Source organism: Anarrhichthys ocellatus, unplaced genomic scaffold (genome assembly GCF_004355925.1).
Source record: "Anarrhichthys ocellatus isolate YVR2014 unplaced genomic scaffold, GSC_Weel_1.0 scaffold9, whole genome shotgun sequence".
Lineage (NCBI taxonomy): Eukaryota > Metazoa > Chordata > Actinopteri > Perciformes > Anarhichadidae > Anarrhichthys > Anarrhichthys ocellatus.
Genome location: NW_022280039.1, coordinates 8,278,052 through 8,289,645, shown reverse-complemented (window position 1 = coordinate 8,289,645; position 11,594 = coordinate 8,278,052). Strand labels below are relative to the sequence as shown.

Genomic DNA, 11,594 nt, shown 5'->3' with positions numbered 1-11,594 from the left:
CCCCCCCCCCCCCCCCCCCCCCAATAGCTCTGGTTAATCTATAGCAAGACTGAGGAAGTTTTGAGACAAAGTTTTTTTTGAATGTCTATTATGCAGGGACTTTCCAAAGGTGTAGAGGTTGAGGTTGAAATCTAGTACAGAAAGAAAGCTGGAAATTCAAAGTCGGTTGGGAAAAAGTACGACAAGATGAAGACTGTGGTTGGAGGAAAGTATCTCTATGGTAACAGCAGGTTTTGCCAAGGGAGGAGGAGAGGTGAAGGAAGCTTGCTGCTTCTTTCTGGTGCCTATTCAGTTGGATCACAAATTACATGACTGACGGGACAGAATATTAATGAAGAGATTGTGGGCGAGACAGAGAGACTGATAGATACATGGACAGATGATGGTATATAATATGTACACAGAATGGATAATGTGATTCATGCTTGACGAGGTGCATGCTTTATAAGTGGCTTAGAATATGAGGACTGTATTCATTATATAATTAAAGGTTTGCCAGCAGGAGATCTGTTGGTGTTTATTTTAATCTGTGTTTACCTATTTGTGGAGGCCGAACAAATTGGTGGTAGATGGAAGAGAGGAAATGAGAGACACCTGTGCAAAGTCAAAAAGAAATGAACTCTCTGCAGAGCAGACCTGTCAATGCTAATGTGAGTTGTGATGAAAGAGAGAGAGAGAGCTCTACTGCTCCATATCCTCAAGTGTCATTTTCCCAAAAGCCTCCTTTAGAAGCCCACACTGATCCTCTTTGTCATTTGGATTTGTGATATAATGATGGACTGGGTTTTTGAAGTGCTTTCCCAAGTGCTCAGCACACTTTAGATTGTGATATTCCGTCAGCACGACCACTACAGATGGTTATCAATGCATCAGCGCCGGAGCATTCAGGTGCAGGTCTGTTGCTTTGGTGGCCAAAGTGTTTTTAGTGCCATATTTAACCCACCCTGTTATGTAGGACAATTTATGTGCATCAGCATTGTCTTTGGAGAGTTGAGGAATAATACCAACCAATTAGTGATTAAAGGCTAATTGTGGCTTTAGTTTAGGTTAACACCCCTTCTATTGTAACACATTCCACTGAATACTGGTGAACTGCAGAGGAGTGTGATTGCCAATACCATTTTTTAAACCATTTAAATTTTTTCCACGATACCTATAATGTGTCTCCCAAAAATGTATAGCTCTTTAAAATCAAGCACAGATTCTTTGGATGAGGTTGCATTTACGGATTGGCCCTAATCTTTAATGCCTGTGGTGGTTAACAGGAAACCAAGTTGCTGGAAAACCATGTTTGCATGACTGAGGTATTATTAATTTATTGTTGTCATGACAATAGGCACAAAATATCTCATGAGAGGATGGGATGAAAGATTAAACTAGAGCAGATGGTAAAAGGACTGTGAGCTCGTTTTTAGAGAAGAATCTGTGCCACTACAGGTCTGTGGTTGACTGCTGCCTACAGCCCATACAGATGTAGAGCCCATACAGATGTAGAGCCCATACAGATGTAGAGCCCATACAGATGTTTAGCAACACCATGACTGGGATGCAACTTCTCTCCACTCTCCTCCTCTTCAACTACTCTGACTCACAGACCAGCACACATTATTCAACCAACAGAAACGAGCTCCTCGACTGACTTGGAAGCCAGTGTTGCTCTAAATATTACTGTTCTGTTGCTGATGAGCTCTCCTAAACATGGAACATTTCTGATTGCAGGTAATTATATTGCTTCCTGGAATGAAACATGCATACGTTACATTTCAATAACATCAATATGGAAATGTTCAACAAACACACACAGGCCAGCTCAGTGGTGAAACTGTCGTTCCTGTAGTTGTAATGAGCTTTTAAAAGTATAGTTATTCGTAATTGCTTTCAGGGAGATAATTATTGCAGAGGAGGGGCCCAGCTGCACGGTCTGTTAGCTCAGCTCATTATGGGCAGTCAGCAAGCACTTGAGTCTGAGAGGAAGACAGCCAGATCTGAGTCCCATCTGGTGCCTCTGATGCTAGGATGGCACCATGTTACCACCAACTTCACCAGTGGCTGGCTGCTGTGGAAAGTGTCCACATTGTTAAGTATACAACACTAAATCATGCAGTGTTGTTTGTGCCTCAGCACATATAGATGGATGAGATTCATTAGTGGGGTTGGAGCTCTTAGGAGCAACCAGGAAACATTAACCAGGGGAAAAATGCTTCCGTGAAAATCTTTTAGGAGATCCCACCAGCAAGGTGAAACCCATTTCAATGATTCAAGGATAATTTATAATTTATTGTCATTATGCAACATGGGGTTGCACAATAAAATACAGTTGTAGCCCATTTGCTACACAAGAAAAACATGACAGACAACATAAAACAGTAGTGCATTCCGGAATTTTTAAATTTGCGTCAGGAGGAATGTAACAACAAAACAGTTTTCTGGGCAGAGAATGTGGCCTACATCTTAAAATTAAAAATTTGACATCAGGGAAACATTGTTCATCAACTTTGACTGTGCTTGAGCACCAAGCATCATTGATGTAAACACAGAGTCCGCCTCCTCTTGTCCCGCCATGGTCCTGTGCTCTGTCCTGCAGCTTGGTCCGGGATGGCCTGATGGAGCCAGGTCTCTGTAAAGATGTGGCCAAAAAAGTCACTGACCTCCCGTTGCTGGGTTCGCCTGAATATTCCTGTGAGTGAACATTAGTCAGGAGCAGACTGGGTGATGGAATAGCCTTAGGTCCTAGCCGGGTTAGCTTAGCTTCCATCTCTGCTCTCCTCCTTCTTCTTCTTTGGCAGTCGACTTTCGCTTTTGGTGGCGTTTGGTCCAGCAGGTCCGGCTGAGTGTTCGGCTGTGGGCGGTGATCGTATCAAGGTCCGCTCCTCAGACGCCATACGTACTCCAACTACCTTGCCACCTGGTTTCAGAGCATCAAATACAAACAGGATATTTCCACATCTCCTCTAAACCAGACAGCCATTAATGTGCCTACAGGCTGAAGAGCAGCCAGTTGCTTGAGGAAACTAACCTCAGCTAACACTTTGCTCATGCCATCGTCACTCATGACAAACCGCCTGCTCCTGCCTCATGTCATGTTGATGAAACTGAAGTACCAGGCAGCAGGATTCTGATGCAGCTTGGGCACATTCTGTGTGGCCTGCTGTGTTACTGAACAACTCACCCCTCAAATGACCCTTGAAGCACAATGATTACATCAGTGACATTTCTGGGCAAATATTAGCAACCACCAGAGACTCGCAATATCCGTTGTTCATCTGCAATGTCTGCTTAGCTTTGTTTTTTTTGACACAAATGCTACTGCATGTGATCTTCCGGGCAGCAATGTGATGGTTCAGATAGAATACGCAATAGAGCACAGTCAAAAAAAACGGAAACAGACAATGTTACAACAGACAATATATATGACAATTTACAATCATGCAAAAGTAAAACCACGAAGCAATCCACTAGAATCCTTGTGTTAGTTGAGTGTGTTACTGTAGGGAGGAGTGGGTGGTGAGCCTCTGCTTTTAATAGACATTCTGCCTCTGTCGCTCATTCTTCTGCCTACCTCTTGATCACAAAAGCTGCCAAATATATCCAGCGGTGGTAAAAGAGGCTGTTGTGTGAACACAAGCAGGCTATTTATAGACTCTGTTCAGCTACAATATGAGTCCATATTTGGTCAACACAGTATGGATCTCCTGTAAACAATATATTGTATCTGCTTGTTATCTGTGGGATCACGTTGCTGTATACAAGTCTTCAAGTCTATAAGTATTCAGTACTTGATTGCTAATTTCTCTTCTTGGTTTCAAATTCCAATTGTTTGAAAAAGTCTAATCTATACAGTATGATTATTATAAAAGGTAAGTGTTTTACATAAGAGCATTGAGTGAGCCCTTCAGATTGCACAAGAGCTTGTGCATAACGGCTGTTTGCCATCATGTTTCTCTCCCTGTTCCCCATCTCCCATCCTCTCTCCACGCTCTCCTCTCCTACAGATTAGTGACTACACATCCATCAACTCTCTAGATAAGACTGTCTCCTTTGGAAAAGCCTCATTAAAAACACAAAACAGCCAGACTTGCTGGACACATGTTACAGGTATTACTCTTCACATGGTAAGAGTTTGTTTGCAGAACAAGCTAAAATCAGCCATTTGTTTGTCAGTTTGCCTCTACACTGTAGCTGAGCTGGAATGTGTGTGTGTGTGTGTGTGTGTGTGTGTGTGTGTGTGTGTGTGTGTGTGTGTGTGTGTGTGTGTGTGTGTGTGTGTGTGTGTTTACTTATTATAGTAGTCCACATCACTCTCTGACTTTTTGTGAAAATAGGGCCGTCCTTGTGGCATGGATCTGTTTAATTTGTACAGGCTTAGAGTTAGAGAATACAGTCCTTTGTTACTTCCATCTATCTTGTAACCCATCGTTGACCTATGTTATTAATAGCTATACAACATCTGTCTCTTAAATGTGTTGGAAATTGGAAATCTTGTTTCTTAGGAAGGTTGGATTCCAGTACAATGTTACCATTTCTGTTACTGGCTCCAGCCCCATGCTGGGGCGCCGTGTTGTTGTGAGCTTGTGTCTGCGTACTAACTGTGTGTTAGTTCTACCATATACTAAGTGCTGTGTCTGCGTATCTGTGGCTGTGCTGCCAGCAATGCTGTTTTCCTGGTTTCCAATGCTCCTCAGGCCCTGTAATGCTGTAATGGCACATCTAATTGTATCATCAATCGCTACCAATGACATGTGCCACCAAATAACTGCAGTCTTATGCACTTGCACACACACTCACACACAAACAAATATTACAAGTACAATGTTACGACATCCTTAAAGCTACACTGTCAAGGAACGCTGAAAAAAGAAACATTTACCTTCTTACATCCATGGGCCCCAGATTCATTAAATGATACTAAACTGTCAGAGAAAAGTCCGGTCCATGCTACGTTCTTGTTTCCAGGTTGAGCAGGAGATTTCACTTGTCCAGAGGAAGATGTCTGATCTTGAGTCGGTGCTGCAGCAGAAGGATGTAGAGTTGAAGGCCTCAGAGAGCCAGAGGACCATCCTGGAACAGGACCTGGCAACCTACATCACAGAATGCACTGTGAGTAGCCCTGTAGCCACTACAGGGGACACACATGGACTGTTGTACTGTGCCAAATATGCATGTGTGTGTGTGTGTGTGTGTCTGTGTCTGTGTGTGTGTGTGTGTGTGTGTGTGTGTGTGTGTGTGTGTGTGTGTTTTTTTTACATGTCTGTGTGCATACAAGCATAGTAGTGCTGGGAGATGTTGCCTAAAAAAGCACATCACATCTCGTTTTCTTAAAAATTAACTAGGCCTACAAAAGGCAAAGGATTTGTTAACTTTCACTAAACTTTAAACTTAAAATAGATAAAAGATGCTTGTTGATAAATGCAATACAGCGGGGAAGGTGTTGATTTATAAAAAAACAAAAAAGATGCTGGTTGAGAAGTAAATTTATTGCATCCCAAAGAATAATGTTTAATTAGCGCTCACATGCTTCTCATTTGGGAAACTATGAGAAAATGCAAATGTTATACACCGCTAATGTTACCTGGTGTTTTAGGGCTGCTACCGTCTTGTGCAACTCACAGTGCCACACACTTCTCTCACTCGGCTGCATGCCTCTGTTTGGAAACCTGGAATAGATAGAACAGTTTTTAGTTGCCACAGACTTTAGAAAAACTGAAGAGCGGACAGTTTTGATTGAGGTTGCTGAGGCAACGGTGCCTTTTTTTGGGATCAAACTTTTCACTTTACCTCAAAAATACCATAAAGTAGAATCAACACCCATTTAGAAGTATTTCAACCAAAACTTCTCATTATAGTCATTGCAGAGTTATATGTTGCATTTTACATTTCATTTAGTTTTAGCTGGGTGTACCCAACAAACGATCCACCGACTGAACATTTGTATGTCTTGGTTTCAGAGTCTAAAGCGCAGTTTGGAGCAGGCTCGTATGGAGGTGTCACAGGAGGACGATAAAGCTCTGCAGCTCCTGCATGACATCCGGGAGCAGAGCAACAAGCTTCAAGAGATCAAAGAGCAGGTAGGACGGCATCTTGGGTGTCATTGAATCAGTGGGTTGAAATGTATACTATTTACTCCTAACAATGTGCGCTCAAAACTTAAATCCCTCATCAACTATCTAACATCAGTCACTTAAGATCTCATTCAAGTTTTGTTCATTGTGCTATTCTTGAAACAAATGAAATGATCTCCGTTTAGTGGTTTGAACTCAGTACTTCTTCACTATCTGCAGTGACGGGGATACTAGATTGTATGTAATGCATAAAGCAGAAAAGCCAAAAGAATGATCTTTTAGTAAAGAAGCAGGTTAGGAGTATTTCATAATGAAAGTCAGATGGAGCAGGTCAAGTCACCGAGGCTGAGTGTGTGGGGTGCGAGTGTTGATTAGACAGACACATGAGTGCAGTCAGTATAACACCTCAACATGTTCATAAATGCCTCATATGACAGTACCCTAGTTAGGTAAGTTGTTGTTGTGATTGTTGCCAATCCTTTTTACAACAACATAATGATGCAGGTCATCGCCAGTGTTTCATTGAAAATGGTTTGTATATCACGTGGCTGTGAACATTTCAAATATCAGAGGAGTTTGAAGGGGAAAGATTGACTTTACAATTCATTGATGAATGAACTTTAACTTAAATGTATTGTTTATTCAGTTATTTGCAAGAAGAAAGGAGTGCACTAGTTAATTAAACAATCAGTAGTCGTCTGTATAACGTGTAAAGACTGCGTCTGCTGGGTCAACTCGGTGTGAATCCCTCCGGAATCAGGAATGCTAATAATGGAGAAAGAGACAGGGGAGCTACACCCGTAATTACTGAAATCAGATGTGATGAGTGTGTATGAGTATGAGTGCCCGTGTGTCTACGTATACGTATGTCTGCGTGTGTGGCAGCACCATATGACCGAGTGTTGCCAACTGTGAGAATTAAGCTGTCACAAGATTGACAGTTTAGGACAGAAGATGAAGAATCATCTTCCTGGCGTTATGCACCGTTTTCCTTTTTTCTTTTTTTTTTAAAGGTAATAGAAAAGCAACCTGTTTTTCTCAGCCTACACTAGTGCCGGTTACCAAGCACTGAATACATTGTGCAGTGGTTGCTATGGTGATGAGAGCCATATACCTACGAGTGTTGAGAGCACTGATGCAGTGGGCAGGCTGTCGTGATGAGGTGCTGGGGCCTCGCATTGTTTAAGAAACAGAACATCACCTAATATACCTCAATAATTATATTATGTATCTATGTGAAAGGAATGCACCCTGTCCCCGAAGAGAACTTTTATTCATCTCTTAATAAACTCCTCATGGTGAGGAAGAAAATCTGCATTTAATAACATATACTGCGCACACACTTTACTTTCCAATGTAGAAAACGCAATTTACTAGCCCAATTGATCTTAACTCAGTAAAAATTGGGTCGGAGTTATGCATTACATGTATACAATACTTTATTAAAAGGAGGGTGTTGCATGCAATCTAAAAGGATTTTGGATTTGCTCCTTGGCAAGAGAAGCCAGATGAAGTAGTCCAGGCAGAAGCCCCCTTGCTGCCCCCCTTTAGAGGTGTAGTTGGGCGCCCATTTGAACATTGAAACAGGTACTTTCTATTTTTCATTCTTACTATTAATTTAGACTTACACTGTGATCACAGTATGAAGGGATCTTTTAATGGCCAGGATGCACTGAAGGAATGATTACAGCAAGCAAAAACTTCAATTTCAACATTCATATGAGTTCATATGACTATTGTTTTAAGGCTAAAACCTATACAGGTTATACCTGAAACAAACTACGGTTTGAAGACAAATGTGTTTATACCTGTTCCAAATGGTTACATTCGTAGGTTGGGTCAAAAAGCCTGCCTATACTTCCCACTGCCGCCCTGAGCTCGCTCCTCTGTGGCTGCATGTCTTCACTGTCTTGATGCAATAAATTGTTCAAATGGGGATAAGGAGGAACACTTTCAGACAGTCTCTCCTCGAATGCCTCGATGGTGTTGCACTGACGGAAATAGTTGTGTGAAAAATGAAAAAATGAGACCTCGACTGAGAATGTCAAGTCCTGTCTTCTTTGTCACCTCCACACACCTGGCCAGTTGCTGCATGATTGTCACATTGTCTTTTTTGGAAAGACACAAAAAATGTTAGATGCAGACCCCCCAAGTTTCAATGTGCGAAAGGGGTGTCAGACCCTGTTAGACTATCCGCCTTGCTGCTCATTTTAAGCATAGTGAGGCCTTTGGGGATCCCTAGGGAGGAGCTGGAGGAGGTATCTGGGGAAAGAGGTGTTCAGGTGTCGCATACTTGTCTTCAGCAATATTGCTATTTTAATTTTAGTTTGTGCTAATGCATATCATGTGGCTCTGTGTTCCCATCGGTGCCTCTCAACTGGCTATTTATTTACTAAAGCTAAATCCAGCATTTCATCTTGAAAAGCATCTGTCTCCTACGCCTTGTCATATGACTGCAGTGTTTATTATTTTCATGCAGAAAGCTTGCAGTGTTGGATCAACAAACAGGAGAGATTTGGGATGGATTCATTTTTAAAGAAATGCAATCTGTGCCAAAGCTAATAAGACCTGCAAATATATGCAAAGAGACAATTTCACAAAGAATAACTATGGAAAACTACACTGTTTGAACACAAAAAGGTTAGAAGGTAAAAGCACTTTAACAGTCCCTAAATATAGTTTGTATTAGCCCCAAGACAGTGGATACACAGATGATTACTGTTTATAAGATCTCTGGAAGGTATTAAATCTGTAAATCTGATAACCTGAATGAACCATGGACAGAACATTCGTTGTACCAATGATTCTTTGTAATAAAATGATACCGTGATTCAGCACTCCACAAGCCCTTAGTGGTTTACCTTCATTGAAAGCTGAATTCTCCTTTCTTTAATTTCGTTATTCTGAGTCATTGTTTTGCCGAAGAATTACCAACATCTGAAAATGAAAGTTAGTATCCAGGAGATCCACTCAATTCTAATTGATGGGAGCTGTCAACCAAAATAATCTGTGTTTTTTCTGACCTGACCGTCAGAAGTCAGTTCCCATTCATAAGGAAGGCCAACATGGGAGACAGTTTACTTAAGAGATTCATTCACGGTTATTTATTCAACCTCCCGTTTCACTTCAGCTAAACTGTTTTTGTTTTCATCATGTCGGATGTTGTTGACTTGTCCTAATCTGTGTCGGTTGAGCATCAGTTTCTTGGATGCAGATTACCCTGACAGCCTGATGAGGAGGGTGAAATTGGATCTGTTGGGCTGTGACTAAATACTCTTAAACAGACATGTGCTTTAAGTGACTCTGACTGATTCATTTTTTCTTTACACTTCCCTTTCTTTGTTCATTGCCTTTTTATATTGGTGCAGTTATACTTGATACCATTTTTAGAGTGTCTCTGTACTCCCTGAGAGAAAATATTTGACATATAATGGCTCTCATACAAGCTTTTTAATTACATCCATCGAACCTCGTCATCGTGTGGAGTTTTAAAGTGCTTCTGTACAAGCAGCACATTTAAAATACATCTCTTATGCATTAGTTTGTTCTCATAAATGATGCAGTGGCTTCTAACAAGAACATTTTCTTCAAACAAGTTTAGGTTAAACAACATTGGGTCTGATGAAGAAGTTATTTTTCACTTAAGACGAAAAGTCACTTTCTCTGAATTTGATGCACTGGCAGAGGGGCACTTTTAATGGCTGCTGAAGAAAAAGTTCAATGTTAATTATGAATGAAGTGCTTACAAGTAGCCCGAATTTGAAAAGATTGTGTCCCATTCCAGGTACTTTTCGGCAGGGGTATGTGCTCTACTAAGTGGAATTTACTTTGATATGTCCTTTCTTAATGTTATTGCTCCTTTTGTGTGTGTGTGGAACTATTGCTCCTCTCCTCTCTTCTCGTCTCCTGTCCAGTCCTCTCATCCTCCTCCCCTCCTCTCCTCTTCCCTCTCCTGGCCTCTTTGTCCTCTCTCCTCTTATTTCGGGGTTTCTATGTATTTTCTTTTTGTGCAGGAATATCATGCCCAGCTGGAGGAGATGCGAGTGTCCATACGACAGCTGGAGGAGGACCTGTCTGCTGCCCGACGCCGCAGCGACCTGTACGAGTCTGAGCTGAAAGATTCTCGGCAGAACAGCGAGGAATTGAAGAGGAAGGCTGCGGACTACCAGCATAGGATGCAGAAGGTCGACACCGTTAATTATGCTGACATTTGCTTAGAAAGAGGTTATCACGTGTAACTCAATGTCACAATATGATACAATCATATTTAACTCGCCTGTAGTCATTATGTTCTACGTTACTGTCGACTTGCCATGATCATTACCAGGAGGGATCTCAGAGTTACTTTTATCTTCACAGGTCAAAGAGCAAGGCAAAGCAGATACAGAGGAGACAATCACCAAGATAGAGAAGGTAGGAAGTTCATTTCATTGTAATTAGATTCTGTCATTGGTGAGGATGGCGAAATATGTCTCGATAAGGACACTGACAAGTTCAAGTGACATTGACAAAGGATGATAAGCTTGAATATCTTGCTGTCTTTACATATCACAATGACTACATTTTTTCTTCTTTAGGCCAGTGCTGAGCAGCAGACCAAGATCCAGGATCTTCAAGAGAAGCTTGCCAAGGTAGAATAGCTGTGCTGGGAAGATTAATGCATAATTTATATGAGCCTGTGCTCCCAAATGCAAGAGATGTAACAGCATTTTACCCTTTCAGATGAGTGCATTAACGTCTTCTTTACCCTCCCTGACCTCATTCTTTCTCTCTCTCTGTCTCTCTCTTAAACTGTGGTCTACAGTCAGATTTGGTCTTTGGCCCGGGAACTATTAAGCTGTCTATTTAAAACTAGAGTTACTGCTTAATTATCAGCAATCAAAAGATAATTTAGTCTTAATTGTCTTTTCCTAGAAATGAATATTTAAAAGTGCCATCCTTCCTGCAAAGACCACACGAGGTTGTGGTGCTGATATTCAGGGCTGACTGAGCCCATATTAGGAATGGATCTACTTCTGACTCAATGCAAACTAGTTTACGAAATAATAATGCAACTTTTTCTTAAAATAACTCGGCGTAGTTTGATTTTATACAAGCAATATATTGCATTATTGTACACACTTATTATACTGGTACATGTTCATATGTTGTTGTTTTTTTAAGTTGACTTAATTGATAATTAAATTGTTAATAATCATTCTACAGTGGTATGTTACATCAGAAATTGGACATGAGATTTTGTAAACCTTCTATTACATTTGACTTTGTGTTACTAGCATGTACAAACACATGCTGTTTGAGTGATATTTTTCCTCTGACATGTAGTCGTTAAAGGCCAGTGCTGAGGCTACAGATCTCCTTCAGAGTATGAGAGTGGCCAAAGATCGCATGGAGCGAGATCTGGAGAGGCTACAGCACAAAGAAGACTCCAGTGACAGCCTGCGTAGACGCCTACGTGAGACTGAGGTACACTCACACACACACACACCCCTGTTATCATGCACGTAGTGCACATACACACAGTTTAGCAGATAT

The 11,594-nt window shown here is 41.3% G+C and overlaps 1 protein-coding gene across 7 annotated transcripts in view; it reads left to right on the top strand.

The window, feature by feature from the left end:
* citb (citron rho-interacting serine/threonine kinase b) overlaps positions 1–11,594 on the top strand; it is a 37,336-nt gene that overhangs the window by 923 nt on the left and 24,819 nt on the right. For 3 of the 7 annotated variants that reach the window (XM_031848879.1, XM_031848880.1, XM_031848878.1), the window contains exons 2-7: positions 3,993–5,097; positions 5,946–6,065; positions 10,073–10,243; positions 10,419–10,472; positions 10,637–10,690; positions 11,385–11,525. In XM_031848879.1, coding sequence (XP_031704739.1) covers positions 4,900–5,097; positions 5,946–6,065; positions 10,073–10,243; positions 10,419–10,472; positions 10,637–10,690; positions 11,385–11,525 — 738 coding nt within the window. In that variant the 5' untranslated portion in view covers positions 3,993–4,899. Of the gene's footprint in view, positions 1–33; positions 5,098–5,945; positions 6,066–10,072; positions 10,244–10,418; positions 10,473–10,636; positions 10,691–11,384; positions 11,526–11,594 lie in introns of those variants that run through there. The other 4 variants (XM_031848881.1, XM_031848882.1, XM_031848883.1 and 1 more) reach the window with 4 other exon arrangements.